Source organism: Notechis scutatus, chromosome 6 (assembly GCF_049901735.1).
Source record: "Notechis scutatus isolate UNSWTSFEM ecotype Mainland chromosome 6, rNotScu1.2, whole genome shotgun sequence".
Lineage (NCBI taxonomy): Eukaryota > Metazoa > Chordata > Lepidosauria > Squamata > Elapidae > Notechis > Notechis scutatus.
Genome location: NC_142014.1, coordinates 10,672,800 through 10,693,152, shown reverse-complemented (window position 1 = coordinate 10,693,152; position 20,353 = coordinate 10,672,800). Strand labels below are relative to the sequence as shown.

The window sequence follows — 20,353 nt, the reverse complement described above, 5'->3', positions numbered from 1 at the left end:
ATTTTTTGGTGGCTTTAATTAGAAAAGCTGACTTACAGTTTTAGGAATAAAACTAATTTGGTGTATTTCCCATTTTAACATTATGCTAACTCTGTCTGACCATTTACTGTTTAGCTTTTGAAAATATTTGGAACTTGCTTGCTTCCTACTTTAGTGAGTACCTGTCTTTATTTCACTAAAAGCACATAATTTTATTTGGGAAACTATTTTTTAAAGTTAGGATACATTAATTTCCTAATAGGCATGCCGCTTTGTTTTTTTCCCCATTTTAAAACAGAGGCTTTGCTTACCGAGATGAGTCACAAAGGAGAAAACAAAGGCCTTGAGGTTTGGATGATAATTTTCACATTTGTATTTTGAGAGGAATTTCATTTAGGCTCTCTTGAAGTTTACAAAACACCTATCTTCAGATGCATAAGTGCTTTAGGTAGTTCAATCAAATGGAAGGATAAGATGATGTTTGGCCCGGGCAACATTCCAAGCTGTTTTTCTTTATAGCTCTAAACAGGCCTTGTTTTCTCCTTTGAACAGAGGTCTCCAAACTTGGCAACTTTAAGACTTGTGGACTTATGGGAGTTGCCAAGTTTGGGGACCCCTCTTCTAGAATATTGATATTCAAAATGAGGTTTCCTTTAGAGAAGTTGCGAGCTGGAATGCAACTCAGAATTGTTGACTGCATTCTGTGGTCCTACAAGCATCATACCAAAGGTGACGGTTCTTTTGCAGTTTAAGTGCTGTGGAGTGGTGTATTTCACGGATTGGCTGGAAATGACAGAGATGGATTGGCCTCCTGATTCCTGCTGCGTGAGGGAATTCCCAGGATGTTCTAAACAGGCACACCATGAAGATCTGAGTGACCTTTACCAGGAGGTAAGAATTGAAGCGAAACCTTCTTCTAAGCCTGTGTGTTTTATTTGCTGCAGCTGCTTTCCACTTACAGTATAAGCACATCATCCTAAAGTCTTCAGCTGCATGCCGACCTTGATAGCGGAATTTGGACTTTATTTTTTTTACTAGAAAACGCGTACCCCATTTGCGTCACCATTTCAGAGTATTTCTTTATCTAAACCAAGAAACAGAATGGGCGGGCATAAAAGCAGCGGGAGTAGGAATGATTTCCTACTTCTTGGAAGCTTCCCCATTGAGTTTCTTTGTCGGAATCCGGCAACGGGTATCAGAAATGTTCCCTTCCTTTCCCTTCACAGATAAATGGCTGCTGCTGGGAGGGGAAGGAGTGAGAGATTGTGAGATTGATTGGGAAATTGTCATAGAACGTTGAAAATGAATGTCACATGACTGCAGCAGCAGCAGCCAGTAGCACTGAAGCAGCCACAGCTTCCCCAAATTTCATTCCCACAGGTCCTAGATTTTGAATGCATTCTGGAAATTGAGGTACCTTGGTTTAAAAATTGCTTCCCTGTGATGCACTGTTTCACACAGTTGAAGGTCATGATAATGAGAATTTTTAGTGTTAGTATTAGAAGTACTACTAGTATGTGTATGTGTGTGTATTAAAACAGGGATGAGCATCCATAAGAAGTGGGGTACATGCAGTCCACCAGCACTCTCTTGGAAATATTCAGAGCCCCCTCTAGAAAAGGTAGAAAAATTATTGAGTTTGAGGGACAGTTTTAAAAGAGTCAATTCAGCCTTAACCCCTCCAATTCTAATTCCTTCTAGAGAAAGGGTCATAAAAGTTGGCTCTTCTTACTTTGATGGTGTCAAAGTATGTTTCTAACATGTCCCTTGTGACTTTCAGGAGCCAAAAAATTAAAAGTCTAATCCTGGGCCATTTTCTATAAGGAAATGAGTTTTTTTGTTTTCTACGGAAATTTATCTTAAACCATAACAAAATTCTTGATTTTGTTCTGATCCAGGAAGACCAAAAACAAGGCACAAGTCTTATTCCCATGTAGCAATATTTAGATGCAAACCCTTTATGAACTTGGAGACAGAATTGCTACCATGGCCCACAGCCATTGATAGCCTTAATCTTGGTGAATCTGAACATTCACATCAGATGTTTCATGGGCAGCTCATACAGAGCTAGTTTTCTTCTGAAATAGAGATCAGTCGTCTAAAGACAAATTTGGCATGACTTTCTATATTTTTTCATTCCCCTCTTCCAACAGGAAATTATTGAATGTTCTTATTGGTGTCACTGTTAATCCAGCCAAAAATAAAAGTTCTTTTTAAAGGAATTTAAAACATTAAGATATATTTAAAATCCAATGCAATCCCTTAATGAACGGGAAGTTTGGAAGCCAAATGGTCTAACCCAGTGATGGCGAACCTTTTTGGCACCGAGTGCCCAAGGCATGCACACACACACCCAAAATGCACATGTGTGCCTTCTAGTAACATATCTGATTACTTACATCTGTGTTTATTTAAGAGTTATATCCATCCCATGTCCAGGATAGCAGAATGTTGCTGAAGTCTAATAAAAAGATGCATTCAAAAATCCAGAATTAGCATGGGGATTTTTCTCTAATATTGAAAAGTCACAAGAACATTCGCAAGGTAAAGGCCAATCTAAGTAAACGGAATGTTTCTTGGACAAAACATAACAATTGAGAAGATTTTCTCATCACATCTCTGGGTAAATAGATCTAGAGAAAGTCAGTTGGAAAAAGATACAGGTAATCCTTAGTTAATGACTGCTTGTTGAGTGGCTGAAGTTATAACAACAAGGAGACTTATCCCCGATCTTGTTGACTCCATCACAACCCCCCCCCCCAAAGTCACACGATTGTGATTTGGGAGCTGGGCACCTGGTTTAGAATTATGACAGTCACAGCATCTGGCAACCCACTTGATCCCATTTGCAATCTTCTCTGCTGGCTTCCAACAAACAAGTCAATAGGGAAATTGCAAATGGTGATGCTGACATGCTTAAAAACCGCATAGGATCCACTGAACCAACGCAAGTGGAATTGCCAGATTGCTGTTGTAAGTTGGCAATGTTACACGGTGTCAAATTTTACAACAGCATCACATAGCAACACAGTTGCTGGTCTCAGTTACTCTCCTTAAGTGAGGGCTACCTGTATTGGCATACTGATGGAAAGTCCTTTACATGCCAGAATCCCAAATTGAATATAGATTTGCGAGAAAAGCCCTTGGAATTGAAACGGAAAATGAAGCAACCTTTTGTCACAAATATTAGAATGGCCATTTGTCATTCATAGGCCCTTAATTGTTACAGCATTCATACAATCTACAGGTCTGGGTTGCCTGTATGTACACTTTTGGGGGGGGGCTGTCCCTCTTTCTATGATGTGTCTTTCTTGTTTTGTATCTTCACAAAATCTTTTGTGCAACTACATTGCCAGCTTGTAGTCTGCTTCGTTCCTGGATCTTCACTGAAATTGCTTGCGATTGTTCAGTACTACCTTTTTAAGAACTTCTATTCATCCATATTCCTTTTCTCATAAGTGTCTCCCTACAACTTGCTATTGCTCTATATTGTTTAATGTACCCTATAACTATCATTAAGTATTGTACCTGATGATTCTTGACCCTTGACGAATGTATCTTTTCTTTTATGTATACTGAGAGCATTTGCACCAAGACAAATTCCTTGTGTATCCAATCACACTTGGCCAATAAAGAATTCTATTCTATTCTGTTCTATTCTATTCTATTCTACTCTACTCTACTCTACTCTACTCTACTCTACTCTACTCTACTCTGTTCTATTCTATTCTATTCTATTTTACTCTACTCTACTCTACTCTACTCTACTCCACTCTACTCTACTCTACTCTACTCTACTCTACTCTACTCTACTCTGTTCTATTCTATTCTATTCTATTCTATTCTATTTTACTCTACTCTACTCTACTCTACTCTACTCTACTCTACTCTACTCTACATTTATTAAAATGGGCACAGATTCTGGGGTAACTAAAACCCCTCTTTGCTTTAATTTTATCTTTCCTTTTTATTTGGATTTTCTTTTGGAAAGGCTTTTCCTTAGTAGAACAGCCAGTAATAAATAGTAGCAATAGTAATGCTTTTATTTGTTCCTTGATTTATTTTATCACAGATGCTCTGTACAGTGTTGCCAAATTCATTTGCATTGATTTATGAGCAGGTGTAGATACTTTTAACAGTGGAACTTTTCCTCCTTTTTTTGTTCTTTTGAACAAAACATATTCTCTCATTGATGTATTTCAGTCATTGGCATCATTTGCTCCCTTCATATACTTTATACCTATTAGATGATACAATTTTTATGCTAGGAGTTCAAGCTTATTTTGTTCTCCTCCCATACCCGGAACACTAATATATAGACAATGAAGGCCATGCACATCTAAATGCTCTATGCGATTTCTTTAAAGAGCATTAAAGAACGTGGTTATCATTTTACTTCAGGTTTCCTTTGCTTTACAGCTCCTCAAATATCTTTTAAATGTTTTATATATTTTTCTTCTTAATGATGAATTTTTAAAAATATTTTATAAGGATTGTTTTTCATTACCTGTAGTTTTGTTTGTTGTATGCTTGCCCAGAGTTGCTTTTAGTGAGATGAATGGCTATATAAATAGAGAAAACAGGAAAAAAAATATCACTCCCAACAGCCAGGTGAGCCAATCTTTGAGGAAGGTTTCTGGAACCCCACTCGGAAGGAAGCTGAGTAAATGGGCTAATTTTACAATCCTAATTTTACAGTCCCCGCTCCGCTACTCTTTCGAATGCTCATCCTTGTGCTGGGAAAAGGAGCAAGAAGAGAAGTGATGTCCGTATTTTCATTCGTTGGAGGGAAAGAGTTTTAAGCAGAAACACAATAGGGAATACACATGGAAAGGAATGCACTAGCATCAGCTGTTTGCCTAGCCCATTTGCAGCTGCCAGTTAGGAAAAAGGAAGGCTGTAGCATGAATTGACTGATTATAGTCTGGTTCCTTACAGGCAACAGTGCAGGCTGGCTATAGAGAGTTCTAATTAAGGTCAGAGAGTTCACCTTGTTAACTTGTAGTTAGCATTTTTTTAAGGATACGTGTCACCTCAGGAAGGCAACCTCTCCACAGTGCAAGGGGGAGGAAAACAAAACCCCGGTCAGGCACAGGATAGCACTGGCTGTAATGATGAGCAAGTGATTGAGAGAAAGAGAGAGGTGGACACTGTGAAGGTCATAAACGCATCATTAGTTGCAAAATTACTTTTTCCATCTCCGTTTAACTACAAATGGTTGCTGAGCAAGGTAGTCACTAAACAAGGACTGCCTGTGCATTTTTACCAGTCTTTGTAAAAAATGCAATTTGTGCCCACAATCTGTCATTCCAAAAACTTTAGTCATAGTCCTAGAAATAAAATCTGCACTAGCCAGTCATTCATTTGTAATACTTTTCTTTCCCTTTTTTTTGTCTAATTCAGTGGAAGACCATTTGAACTCACAAGTTTTTCCTTCCTTGACAGGCTAATATATAATATCTAGGAAAAGGGTTTTAATAAATATAAAGTAGGTAGCTGAATCTGATAAAACTGTTCTTTGTGTAGATACAGAAAATTAGAGTTGGAAGGGACTTTGTAGGTCATCTAGTCCAACCCCCCGCCCAAGCGGGAGACCCTACACCATTTCTGACAAATGGCAGTCCAATCTCTTCTTGAAAGTCTCAAGTGATGGCACTCCCACAACTTCCAAGGACAAGCTGTTCCATGGGTTGATTGTTCTCACTGTCAGAAAGTTTCTCCTTATTTCCAGGTTAAATCTCTCCTTGTTCAGTTTCTATCCATTATTCCTTGTCTGGCCTACAGGTGCTTTAGAAAATAGCTTGACCCCTTCCTCCCTGTGGCAGCCCTTCAAATATTGGAAGACTGCTATCATGTCTCCCGTGGTCCTTCTCTTTACTAGACTAGCCAAGCTCAGTTCCTGCAACCGTTCGTTGTATGTTTTAGCCTCCAGTCCCCTAATCATCCTGGTTGCTCTTCTCTGTAGACTAGATTATGACACTACTCTGAGTCAGTTGGTCAGAATTAGAGAGTAGCTGCTCCATTTGAGGTACTCAGAATTTCTGATTTCAAGCATCTCTGGGCACAGTATAGATATGCTGAATTTTCTTTTCTTGCTCCATAGGGTTGTGACAAAAAGATGTACACATTCCTGAGAGGAACTAAGCAGCTGCAGGTGCTTCGATTTCTAGGAATCTCCATAGGGGTTACCCAAATTTTGGCTATGATCCTTACAATTACTTTGGTGTGGGCTCTGTATTATGACCGCCAGGATCCACGCACAGACCAAATGTTGTCTTTGAAGAATGATGCTACTCAACACCTGTCATGTCATTCTGTGGAGTTATTAAAACCCAGCCTGACAAGAATCCTTGAGCATACCACAATGGCAAACAGCTTTAACACACACTTTGAAATGGAGGAACTATAGTGCAATCTGCCAGGCTGTGATTTCTACAATTTGAATATAGCCATTATTTTGGATCCTGGACACTATATTTTAAGCTGTCATGGAAAAGAGGCCACGGATTGAAGATTCTCTTAAGGACAATTGTTTTTCTTTTCTCATAAAATTTGTTAGAGTTGTAATGCTAAAAATAATTGTTTTACAAAATAAGGACAATTTGTCATTTTTCACAAAGATTATATGCACCATGTAAAAAGTAGATCCCTAGTCTCATTATATTGAGTGAAAAAAAATAGGCAGGAATAATTTTAGGGATCTCACCTATTTAAAGTTTTCACTTCAACAATTCTGTTAGATTGAGGATGGAAGTCTTCAGTGCTGAAAGCCCCACAGATGATGGAGGGTGATAGATAATCAGTGTTCAAGAGTTACATATAATTTAAGTGATTTTTCCATTTCATTTTCAAGGAACGGAAATTAGCAAGCCACAATTATTGAACGTGTTGCATTCAGATCTGATCCCTTGAAGTTGTTCATCACAGCTGAGAAAACCCTGAACTTGGGATCTTAAAAAAAGCACCCTCTGAAAATATGGCAATCTTATCAGTTTAATCCACACATATGTGAGAAAAATAATTGACAGTAGCACTGTGGTCATGAATGCACTGATGGGAGTGCCCTATGACAGGGGTCCCCAACCGCCGGTCCGCGGACTGGTACCGGGCCGCGGAACAAGCCTTACTGGGCCGCTGGTTGCTGGGCGCCGCCATCTTTTTTTGGTAAAAAAGTGCTTCCGGTGAGCTTTTCCGGGTAGAAAGCTCACCGGAAGCACTTTTTCATCAAAAAGATGGCGGCGCTCTCGGTGAGCTTTTTCGGGTAGAAAGCCATTTCTACCCGGAAAAGCTCACCGAGCGTAGCGCGCTTCTTTTGGAAAAGTGTTTCGGTGACGTCACGGAAGCACTTTTTCGTCAAAAAAAGATGGCGGCGCCCAGTTGACGCCGGTACCGGGCCGCGGCGCCCAGCTGATGCCGGAACCGGGCTGCGGCGTCGAAAAGGTTGGGGATCCCTGCCCTATGATACAGCAGATGTATGATTTGCATTTGGAATGTAGCTATCAGTGAAATCCAGGCATGAAATCCAGTTACTTAACAGTACGTCACTTCTCAACATACAAGTATAAACTTTGGATCTTCCCTCTTGTTTGTGCATTGCAATACCAACATCAATGGATTTTTTTTTAATATCATAGTCTCATATCCTGCAAGCAAGCAAATAGTTGGTTTATCCCACAATAAAGGCACAAAGAACAGCTTAAGGAGAAACCATGACAACTGTTATTACTAAATAATGGTGGTAATTGCCACTTAAAAGATCAGGGATAGATATGTATATAGTAAAGTGTGTATATGTGTAATAGAATTGCTATCAACATGGAAATTTGGATTTTTGTAAAAAGGATAATCTTATTTTAGAATCATTTTGTTTAGTTTAAGGAAATATGTGAATCATTTAATTTTTAATGATTGTTAATTTTCAAATTAAATTATGTGGACTGAAGGAAAAAACATATTTAATACGTGTATTTGTTATATGTGGGTTGCTTGTGTGAATGTCTCTGTGTGTGTGTGAATGTTCACCTTAAGGAGATAATTCTATTCATATGTTTATTTGCTGAAACTTAAGTTAAAGTGGCAATCTATATTGTCTCCAAAGAAAAGCTCCTTGTAAAAGTATTCCAACTTTTCCCCTACCCTACTTATTTTTCAGTAAGAAATTTGGAGGATGATTTATCCAGTTAACCACTGAAATAAATGAGAATAAGGCTCACTTAACTTTGCTTAAACTTTGTACTTAGTGTTGTGGAAATAAATATTCATGTATGATTTAGCTCATTTGAATACCACAAAACTATCTCTTTTGCAGGAATTTTTCTATAGGTCACCTGCTATCTGTCACATATTTTCATTTGAATGTGCATATTTGATTGGGGGGGGGGGAGACTAGTAGATGCCTAGCGGTATATAATTTGTATGGATATTCTTTTGTATCATTTCAGTTTTGTAATCAGGACAGTCATAATGCTGCTTAGAGCAGGGGTCTCAAACTCAATTTACCTGGGGGCCGCTGGAGGCAGAGTCTGGGTGAGGCTGGGCCGCATAAGGGATTCCACAAAAAACGTTGTTAAAAAAATATCCTCAAATGTCATCAACAGTTAATGATTTCTCCAATACATGAACTGTCCTGAACACATGAATGGAACATTGAATGAAGATCATGAACAGTTCCTCAGAACATGGCTTCTCCAGCTTACTCCTTGCTGCCAGAAAACTTGACAACGCTTCCTCTCACATATCTGAGCCACATTTGGCTTGAGAGAGGAGGCACTTGAGACCCTCAGTATGGCTTGAAGATGATCATCAGTAAGTCTGGACCTGTACTTGGACTTGTTAAAGTTCAGGGTGGAGAAGAAGCCACGACGAGGAATGGCAGGCGGGACTTCCTTCAGAGGTCCATTCCCCCTGCGGGCGGCACTAATATTATACTTTCATATCACGGTGGGGGCCACAGGATATCGTCCTGCGGGCCGCAATTGGCCCGCGGGCCGCGAGTTTGAGACCCCTGGCTTAGAGAAACCATGATTTGTTACAGTATAACCAGACAACAGCTACATATGTATCTTCATCTTAGCCTTCTTCTCTACTAAACATGCAGTAGCTTAAAAGAGAACTCATAATTTGTTGAGTTTTTCAGTCTCCAAGAAAGAAGATGTGATTTAAATACAGTCTACAAATTAGGATTGTAAATGACAGTTTCAACTATAATTTGCAAAACAAGATTCTGGAGAGTATGCAAAGAACATTTTGCACTTCGATCATCATGGGAAATTGTAACTTAATAAAACTGTGATTTATTAAACCCAGAGGTTTCCTTGAAAGCTGAGCATACAAAGAGGCAGAAGGGGGAAACAAAGAACCAAAGATTGATCTCACGACAGTACTTGTATCTGCACTTTTGATTTTGTAAGTACACAACATGGATTAGCTGATCAATAGGCTAAACAACAGGTTATTTTGAAAAAAAAAAACTATGCTTTTTTTCCATCTACAGCAGAAATCAAAAGCTCCTTCTATAGAGATATCTTGATTCCAATTAGGTTCCTTGTGCATAGTCCACATAAATCTACTAATTTAATTTCAAAGGAATATCTAAGTTTGTCCTTGTTTATGCAATCAAAGATAGCATCTTTATAGATTGCAAGGAAAAAAAAAGTTGCAACTATTTTTCATGTTGAGTACTGGGGTGGCTTAAATTCCCACGAGACAACTTACTTATTGAATTCTAAAAAGTGTATCTTACTGTATTTTATATGTACTATAGAATTAATTTTCAACTAGTATTACTTTTCTGCATTTTATAAGCAGGCAGTTGAAATTATTGTGTCTCCTGAGAGATACTGTATGGGTGTCAAAATTAGATATCCCCCCCATTGTTCTTTGCAAGCTGAAAATAGAAAAGGACTGGGCTGAAGCAAATGTTTGGAAACTAGCTTTTAAGTGATTGACCATGTGCCTTATCTCTCAAGCATGATGCATTGAACTTGTGAAGTTTTTATTCTTACACAATTCCCATCAGTAGCAGCAAAGGATGAAAATGCAAGCGATAAATGGAAGCTTGTACTCTTGTGATTTTAAATAGTCCCAGCTTGCCCTGGTCTTCATTTTGGGCAAGGAAAACAAAGCCATTACTGTCATATATTTTATATTGTGGTGTTCATTCATTGATTCATTAACTAGTTGAGTCATTCACTAATTTCCTTTTGTCTTTTAATGGGATTTAGCTGTTAGGTTTTTTTTTTCCTTCTAACCAGGGATTTATTACGAACCTAGAGCTACCTGCAGCATATTTCTTGGACACTGCTTTGCTAGTCTTTAGGTAAAAGATGTTTGTTTCCTTAGGTAGCTGAGTGGATTCTACCTTTTTGAACTTCTTGCAGATCCCAAGAATCACAGCCTGTCATACTGAAATTACTGATATCAAAGATGACTAGTCAGGCCAACATGTCATCTAAAGGCATTTTCACTTTGCTTATAAAGAGCAATCAAGGAGAAAGTTGATAAGAGCTTGGCAACAGCTCCAGTTTCCTGTTTGGCTACACTAATATACAGAAAAGTGCAAATAGATGTAGGTTTGGATTATGCATAAGTACAGTTGAAACTCGAAAAATTAGAACATTGTGCAAAAGTTCATTTATTTCAGTAATGCAACTTAAAAGGTGAACCTAATATATGAGATAGACTCATTACATGCAAAGCAAGATAGTTCAAGCCATGATGTGTCATAATTGAGATGATGGGCTTACAGCTCATGGGCTTACAGCTCATGAAAACCCCAAATCCACAATCTCAGAAAATTAGAATATTGTGAAAAGGTTCAATATTCTAGGCTCAAAGTGTCCCACTCTAATCAGCTAATTAAGCCATAACACCTGCAAAGGGTTCCTGAGCCTTTAAATGGTCTCTCAGTCTGGTTCAGTAGGAATCGCAATCATGGGAAAGACTGCTGACCTGACAGTTGTGCAGAAAACCATCATTGACATCCTCCATAAGGAGGGAAAGCCTCAAAAGGTAATTGCAAAAGAAGTTGGATGTTCCCAAAGTGCTGTATCAAAGCACATTAATAGAAAGTTATGTGGAAGGGAAAAGTGTGGAAGAAAATGGTGCACAAGCAGCAGGGATGACCGCAGTCTGGAGAGGATTGTCAGGAAAAGGCCATTCAAAAGTGTTGGGGACTTTCACAAGGAGTGGACTGAGGCTGGAGTCAGTGCATCAAGAGCCACCACACACAGACGGATCCTGGACATGGTCTTCAAATGTGGTATTCCTCTTGTCAAGCCGCTCCTGAACAACAAACAACATCAGAAGTGTCTTACCTGGGCTAAAGAAAAACAGAACTGGTCTGTTGCTCAGTGGTCCAAAGTCCTCTTTTCTGATGAGAGCAACTTTTGCATCTCATTTGGAAACCAAGGACCCAGAGTCTGGAGGAAGAATGGAGAGGCACACACTGTAAGATGCTTGAAGTCCAGTGTGAAGTTTCCACAGTCTGTGTTGATTTGGGGAGCCATGTCATCTGCTGGTGTTGGTCCACTGTGCTTCATTAAGTCCAGGGTCAATGTAGCCGTGTACCAGGAGATTTTGGAGCATTTCATGCTTCCCTCCACAGACGAGCTTTATGGGGATGTTGACTTCATTTTCCAGCAGGACTTGGCACCTGCCCACACTGCCAAAAGCACCAAAACCTGGTTCCATGACTGTGGGATTACTGTGCTTGATTGGCCAGCAAACTCGCCTGACCTGAACTCCATAGAGAATCTATGGGGCATTGCCAAGAGAAAGATGAGAGACATGAGACTGAACAACGCAGAAGAGCTGAAGGCCGCTATTGAAGCATCCTGATCTTCCATAACACCTCAGCAGGGCCACAGGCTGGTAGCTTCCATGCCACGCCGCATTGAGGCAGTAATTGCTACAAAAGGGGCCCAAACCAAGTACTGAATACATATGCATGCTTATACTTTTCAGAGGTCCGATATTGCTCTATGTACAATCCTTGTTTTATTAATTGCATGTAATATTCTAATTTTCTGAGATTGTGGATTTGGGGTTTTCATGAGCTGTAAGCCATTATCATCACAATTATGACAAATCACAGCTTGAACTATCTTGCTTTGCATGTAATGAGTCTATCTCATATATTAGGTTCACCTTTTAAGTTGCATTACTGAAATAAATGAACTTTTGCACGATATTCTAATTTTTTGAGTTTCACCTGTATTATACTGAGCAGAAAGTTTCTATTTAAATGTTCTTAGGTTCATAAAACTAACATGCTTTGGAGTATGCGAGGATATGAATATATTTTCCCTAACTCTTTAAAGCATCAGTGTCTTTTCTCAGGATCATATAAAATTATGCCCTATCATGATTCAAATTATTTTTGTGTAAACTATCAGTTATTTTGATTGCCCAGAACAGAATTTACTCTTGAGTTCCAAAGTTTCAAAGATACGGTACTATGTAACTATATATATGAAGAATAACATTGAATTTCAAGATAAATTTTACTCAAGGGTTTTCTGCATTCATTCAAGATCATTTGACATATAAGCAGGAAAAAAATTCTCTGTGAATGAGGTTATTGCAAAACCAGTTTCCCATTCAAGCATGCAGATGTTTTATTTAAGTACTCCTTGGACCTCTGATTTATTTAGCAAAACACATCTTGTTCTTCCGAAACACAAGACAAATTTCACCTCCCCCATAGTAGAAACAGAACAACACCTTGAATTTTTTGTGTGACACACAGAAATAATTACATTTAATTTACAGTACAGATGCATTTTACACAGTCGCAAGTCATTCACTAAAAAAAAAACAGCATTTAAATCACCTAGAACACTGAAAGAATGCTTCACTTCTGCATTTCAGAGAAAACAGTAGTAGCTGTGTGATGGGTGGCTAGCATTATGCAAAATTTTATTGAACACAAGACAAACATACTTCTAGACTGTATCTGTTCTCTAAGTACTGGTGTTCCGGCTTTCCCATTTATGATCTCAAATAGAGCATTGTCCAAGACTAACTTTTTAAATCCCAGAATGTCAGAACTGGTTTATAAAGCTCCTACTTTAGAACAGAGTTGGCCTTGACTGGAAAAAAAACACGGGTAAAAAAAAAGAGGTAGCAGTAAGGCTGTGGTAGCCATAAATCAATAATAATTTATGCACAAGCTAGGGGGATTTCTGTGAGATATGAAGTTTGGACATGACTCCATTTCTATTTGTGGACTGAATTCTGCAGGTCAGTGATAAAATCTGTTTCTGCATACAGCTCACCAGGAGCTGTCTGTGGCTGTCAGCAAAGTAGCATCCACAAATGTAATTAATGTACCCCGTGATATTTCAAGAGAAGAAACTGGTGAAAATTATATTTAGTATTTGGGTATTACTAAAACCCAAAATTCCTATGGCATAAAGTATAAAAGATTGAGTTAGTAATAAAAAATATAGCTGTGAGTAGAGATTTTGAATTATTGTTTTCCTCTTTGTTAACATCCACCTGCATCTGTGCACGCCTTGCATTGTGAAATCAAGGACTCCATCATGTAGCAAGCCTTATACAAAAAGTCAACACAAAATGCTACCAGACTCGAAATTCTAGACCTAGAAAACCTAGAACTACGTTGCCTTCGGTCCGATCCAAGTATAGTATATAAAATCATACATTGCAATGTCCTACCTGTCAACTTCAGCTTCAACCATAACAACACAAGAGCACACAATAGATACAAACTCAAGGTTAATCGCATCAAACTAGATTGCAGGAAATACAACTTCAGCAACAGAGTGCTCAATGTCTGGAATACTCTGTCTGACTCTGTGGTTTCTTCCCCAAACCCTAAAAACTTTAACCTTAGACTGTCTACTATTGACCTCACCCCTTTCCTAAGAAAAGGGGGTGTGCATAAGCGCACCAACATGCCTACCGTCCCTGTCCTATTGTTTCTTTTATTTTTTATTTTTCTTATATGTATCCATGTATTCATAACTATGTTTTTACTTATACCTATTATCTTTTACGCAATTGACAAAATAAATAAAAAAATTAAAAATAAATAAATCAGCAGGAGCAAAGATCAAAATGGGGAAAACTGCTGTGGAAAAAAAGTTAAACAGTAACTTAAAATATTTGTTCACGGAAGAATTAAATAGTCCTGGGGTTTTGAGAGAATAGGGAATTATACTGCAAAACAGAACATTCAATAGAATCACTGTGTGGCAAGGACCTCAAATGCAAATCGATATTAAAATAGTGATTATAATAATTTTTATTCTTTAGTAAGAATAAATAACTAGAAGATGGAAAAGGAAGATAAAAATGATTTTTTTTCACCTTGAACCTACCTTGTGGCTACATTTTTATAGGAAGTTGGCATGGAATATATTAACCAATTTTAGAGCCAGATGCTGCAGTAAAAAGTGTCAATGTAATAAAAATAATTGCATGGGTGCTTCTATACTGCTGTGGCAATGTAGCATTAAATATTATGTTTATATTTCCTCTGAAGCAGTCCAACTGAAAGCCATACTGCTCAAAGGGAGAGAGGTTAATTGCTATTGCTATAAGATGTTGCATCCATTTGTATTAGTTCTTGTTTGGGCTGGTCTCTGAGAAAGCCACTGCAGATTCTATTGCAGTTTCGCCTGTTCACCGCAGTTTCGCCTGTTCACCTACCCCCTGGTTTCCCAGGAAAAAATCTCCCCTAAATAATGCAACTAGACCTAGCAAATCCGTTCATAGTTATGGAGTGAATCTTGCCCTAAGGCCTGCTCCAGTACACTGTAGAAATGAAATCTTTTGGGTTGTATCACTGGTCACCTAATAATACAAGTGTTGCAGATAATTTAAACTAGATTGTTTAGAAACAGAGCAGTCTGATCACCCACATCCAATGTATGGGTAGTCCTCAACCTATGGCCACAATTTGGACCACAACTTCTATTGTTAAGCGAGATGCTTGATAAGTGAGTTGTGCTCAATGTTTTGGTCTTGTTTGTCACAATTGTTAAGCAAATCAATGTGGTTGTTTAAGTGACATGGTGAATCTGGTATCCCCCATTGGCTTATCAGAAGTCAGCTGGGAAGATCATGGGGAAATTACCTGACCATTATGAATTCATGACAGTGGGGTGACTTTGGACCAGTCACTCTCTCTCAGTCCAATCCATCTCACAGGTTGTTATGGGGAAAATAGGAGGAGGAAGGAGCATAAGATATGTTCTCCGTCTTGAACTATTTATTTTAAAAAAAAATATGGGAGAAAAATAAATAAATAAAAACAACAAATTAAAAAAAATAAATGGTGGTTGCCAAGTCCACATACTGTATTTTGATCACATGACCACGGGGACTGTGTGCCATTTGCAAGTGCGACAATCAGTTGTAATGTCATTTTTTTTCAGCACCATAACTTTGAATGGCGATTAAATGAATTATTGTAAGTTGAGGACTATCTGTATAATTTTTAGTATTACATCAGTGAAGACATTTATAGACATTCTTCCATACCTCAGGTAAAGACACTTAGGTTAAATACAATTTCATACTGGCCCATATATCAATTTCTCTAGAAAGTATTTCTAGATTTGGTTATATTTTGTCAACTGCTTTGTTTAATAAGGTGAAATAATAAGAAACGATCACATTCCTAAACAGATAACAATAAGTGAAGGAACAGTTGAAGAAAGTTGGGTTTTTGAAACTGGGTTTTTGAAAAATCAGCATTTTAAAAATCCTTTAGATAGTGAAACAAAAAGACTATGTGATAAAATATATGTACTGATCATATGATAATACACTCTTGTAGTTCTGATCTAAAGCTTTAATTTCAACTGTAATCCATTTTAGGTTATTGGACATCCACGAAGGGAGATACTTAAAAAAGTAAAGATGGGGCTAATCTTGCAATGGCGTCTCATGCAAAAAAATGGGCAGACCTTGATGATGCAGTCATGGTGGCCATCTTGATTTTTTCAAACTCCACTTCACTGTGAATGCCCGTTAAGCTATCTGATCCAGTGTTTCAGAACAGATTTGACAAACAGATTTATGTAATCTTCAGCAAATCTTATTTGCATGACTTTCAGTGCTTAGTTTATCCAACATCATTACATAGCAGTTTTAGAGGACTTTACTGCTACACCATGTTAGTTTCATATCAGATGTCAGCTACATTGTAACATCACATTAGGAAGACTTAATTAGTTCAGAAACACACTATAGAATGGTGCTTATAGATCAAGGTTTTTTTTAAAAAAAAAAAAAACACCACATATAGGAAAACTGCATTCAAAGGAGAACAAAACAAATAAAGAAAAGCAAAGATTGGCTTTAAAAACAAAAAAGGTTGACAGAATTATTGTTGGCCTTAAATGTTTAAAACATTAAACTTTCTTATGTTACATAATGTATTGATAATCAACGTGGGGTTTTATTTTATAGCTGACTTTGTGCAGTTACATAAATAAAAGACTGATTCCTGATACAACAGATGTATATTGAATTATTGCAGTTGTAACAGTACTGAGGAAGCGAGGGGAAACAATCATAAATACTAAACTGACTGAACACCTCAAGTTCACTAATGTGTGTTTTGAGTATGACATTTCTCTCTCCCCCATCCCACCCCTCTCCAGCAAATTATTTGTACACCATGGAACATTAACAATCAGTTTTTATAAGTGCACAGAAATGCTCCTTTTTTACAGTAAAATGTTATCATGCCTAGTCTGAAGTAAACAACAGAAGAAAATTCAGATCACAGCTCCAAAGAATTTTCACATGCATATGAGTTGTTTCTTTCAATCTGTATACATACTGGATGAGCCACTTCTCTCTTTTTCTGAATTTAGCTGATTGATGAGTTCATGGTTTATCAACAGGAAAAAAGAGAACACGTTATCAAAACTGGGTCCATCCTTAATTTTGCATTTGGCTGGAAAATAAACTGTCTGAATGGTGGTACGTGTCTTTGTTTTTTTTTTAAGGTATTTTATTAAAAAGATTCTTTTCTACATCCCCATGGTAAGAAGAAACTTTAATGGGAGACATGTTATTGTGCTCATACAGTAAATGAAAAGAGTCACACAAGAGTTTATTCCAGAAAAGGTCCAGTTCATATAGAAATTCCATTTGGTTGTTCACTGCACACCGTTCAATATTGAAAACTTCGAATACTTTGTATCTCTGGAATCCTTCCAATATCTGTGTTTAATCAGAGATATATCCTTCCTTCTTCTGAATCTTGACAGCTACTCAATGGTCTTTATTCTACCTGTTTTATAAAGCAGATACTCGGACGATGTTTCCTCCTGAATACGCTGGAGAATCCTGTCTATTGTTTCCTTCCGGGGTAGTCACAGGTGGTGTTGGGATGCTGATTATTGCTGTGGTTACGTAAGGCTGCTCACAGTTTAGTTTTACACACTCTTCCATTTTGGCATTTAAACTGGATCGACTAGAGATGAGGAACAATAAATAGAAACAAATCATGTAAACATTCCATCTGTTTTAGGGTTTTATTCAATTCTAGTATGTCAGAAAATAATCCAAGTTGCATGTTGGTCAGGTCACATTTACAGAAGACTTTCTATTATTTGTTTATTTAGATTCTGCCTTTATTATTTTTAGAAATAATTCAAGGCAGCGAACATACCTAATACTTCTCCATCCTCTATTTTCCTGTAACTTGAGTTGGGCTGAGAGAAAGTGGTTGTTCCAAGGACAACCAGCTTTCATGCCTAAAGTGGGACTAGAACTCTCCTGGTTTCTAGCTTAGTGCCTTAACTCCTAGATCAAACTTTGGATGCTTACTGTTTCTGAATATCCTTTTCTTACATCTTCCACATTTATCTAGCTCAAGTGAATAGATTTGGAAGTGTTAAATGAGTTTAGTCTATTGTTTTGGAATGGTTCACACTTAAAAAAAAAAAAACTACTCATGTATAATATTGATCCATAATGATATTAAGAAACTCATATGTTAGCTTCAATTACACAACGGCTTACAAACCGACATAGCTTTGAATAAAGCTACACATCATATTTAGAGATTGAAACTCAGGTGGACATGCACTTAGATAAAATGAAAGTTGGACAGGTTAATAAGTTGAACTAACAGTTGTAGGAAGAAGTCTGACTATATAAACATTGAGATGCAAAAATTATTTATAAACTAACTTCTACTAGTTGGATTGTAGGAATTTAATTCCCAGCCTGTAATGACAAACTAAATTGGTGTTTGGAGGTAGAAATTATCATTTTCATTAGATTCAAGGAACATTTTCCCACATAAGATTTTCTCACTGCAGTATTTGCTCTGTCCTGAGTATTGTCACCTAAGGAACACAATACATTTCCGTCTTTTTGAAAATCATCTTATCCTTGTGAAGTCCATGGTGATTTGCCCTAATGAAGTCATCAAATTTCATTTATAATAAAATATAAATTGGAAGGTATAATGAAAAAAAAAGTACTGCCAGAAAGGCTCACCATTTTACACAAAAGAATCATGTAATGAATATTCATATTAAAGAAATCCATTCACTTCTATCCTATAATTTAAGCATGAAAAGGCTTTTTCTAGAATGCTTTAGGCATAGCTTGACAATTTAGCGGGGGTGGGCTGCTGGAGGTTCGCAGGGGTTCAGGAGAGCCCCTATCTAAGATTTTGCACAGTTCAGAGAACCCCCCCCCAAATCCCACTCCTTGGATGGCCCCATTCATCCCTCCCCTCCCCTCCCCGGAGTCCCCATGTGGCTCCTTTTGGATGCAGGTAAGTGCGGCGAGGCTGAAAAACGGGCCTTCCAGAAGTTTGGGAAGGCCGGAAACGGGCCCATTTCTGGCTTCCAGGGAGCCTCCCGAGTCTGGGGAGGCTGTTTTCACCCTCTCAGAGGCTCATGGAAAGCCTCCAGAGCCAGAGGAGGGGAAAAAAACACCTCCTCCCCGCTGTGGGTGCAGGAGGCCGACTAGGCCATGCCCATGTCCAGCCAGCAACCGGGCAGAGAACCCGTTGCTAAAAAATTTGAAGTCCACTCCTGCACCAGCAATTTAAAAGGTACCCATCAAATTCCTAGATTAAATACATTTTCAGCCACTTTCTTAATTTTTTAAAATTATGCTTTACCTTTATTTGGAGGGACCCGTACCATTCCATGAGCACAACGGAAGATGGTTTCCCAGGTAGTAGAGGTTATTATTTGAAATACAGCAAGCGCAAACTCTCATGTATACATATCGCTAATTTTTGCCCTGGCAAAGTTGAACGTTTTATCAACTAACACCTATCTAGGAGCCCTTTTACAACTGAAGTACCTGTTTGACAGAGGTGTTCTTTCCATGCACCTGATCTGAATAGTGCTGAGTTCTTGGACACTACTTGGATGGCTACTGATTATATTGGTGTTTGGGATGCGGAATGTCTTTTTATGTCGTCGGGAACAGCAAGAGCTTGTCACTCCTTGTTGAGATGAAAGAGAAGGACTGTGGCCAGCTTGCCGGTTGACTGTAGAAACCTCCATACAGTTTTCTTCATAGGTTTGCTCATCCACAAAGTCATGACTCTGGGCCACAGACATAGACAGAAAAAGCCGCATGAATGACATGGTAGCAGTGACTTATGCAAGGTGCTCTTATTTCACTAGCAGCAGCTTTTAACTGTAGTTATTTTTAAAAAATTGAATTCTTGAAAGGCCATTCTTAACAAGAAGTCAGAGACCAAATACTACTGAGTAAAAGTGTATGGCATTTCAGGTTAATGAATGGAATTTCCTTCCAAAGCATAACAACCCTCTCATAGCTATTAACTGGATTTAAGCAAATCTTAGGGTTTGAATTTCTTAAACTTAACACTTAGAGCAGGGGTATCAAACTTGTGGCCCATGGGCCAGATGCGCTGCACGCTGGCCATGCTCATGCCCAGTTTAGCAAAGGGGGAAAAAGTTGCAATACGTCACATGATGATGCCATGACAATGCGAGTTTGACACCCCTGACTTAGAGCAAACAAAGCAATTACTTTTAAAATGAACTGAGTCTCAGAGATGGCCTGAGATATGTAGAATTGCTATTAAAAATTACCAATACCAATATATTACCCACAATAATGCCAATTTAAGTCCTTTAGTTCACGCCAAGCAGCATATTTTGGATCCTGATGACTTGCCTGAGATATTGTAGATAATTAAAACAATAAAGTAATGTATCTGTGCTAATCATGCTTGATCTCAAAGGTGACGGGGAGAAATTAGGAGATGAAAAAAAAGAATATTTGAAAAGAAAAACAATACTTTCTTTTGTCTTTTACTCTAATAAAACAAAAATAAAAGGATCAGAGGTATTTTTTGAACTTATAGAATGATGAAATTTAGCACCAT

The 20,353-nt window shown here is 38.0% G+C and overlaps 2 protein-coding genes across 3 annotated transcripts in view; one reads left to right on the top strand and one right to left on the bottom strand.

Annotated features, from left to right (window-relative positions):
- TSPAN12 (tetraspanin 12) overlaps positions 1–7,931 on the top strand; it is a 63,876-nt gene extending 55,945 nt beyond the window's left edge. For both annotated transcript variants that reach the window (XM_087969354.1, XM_087969355.1), the window contains 3 exons: positions 727–870; positions 6,083–7,054; positions 7,447–7,931. In XM_087969354.1, the coding sequence (XP_087825480.1) occupies positions 727–870; positions 6,083–6,388 (450 nt within the window). In that variant the 3' untranslated portion in view covers positions 6,389–7,054; positions 7,447–7,931. The remainder of the gene's footprint in view (positions 1–726; positions 871–6,082; positions 7,055–7,446) is intronic.
- An 8,311-nt stretch (positions 7,932–16,242) lies between these two features.
- KCND2 (potassium voltage-gated channel subfamily D member 2) overlaps positions 16,243–20,353 on the bottom strand; it is a 307,066-nt gene continuing 302,955 nt past the window's right edge. The window contains exons 6-7 of the mRNA XM_087969353.1: positions 19,294–19,541; positions 16,243–17,437 (exon numbers count right to left, since the gene is read on the bottom strand). Of these exons, the coding sequence (XP_087825479.1) occupies positions 17,260–17,437; positions 19,294–19,541 (426 nt within the window). The 3' untranslated portion in view covers positions 16,243–17,259. The remainder of the gene's footprint in view (positions 17,438–19,293; positions 19,542–20,353) is intronic.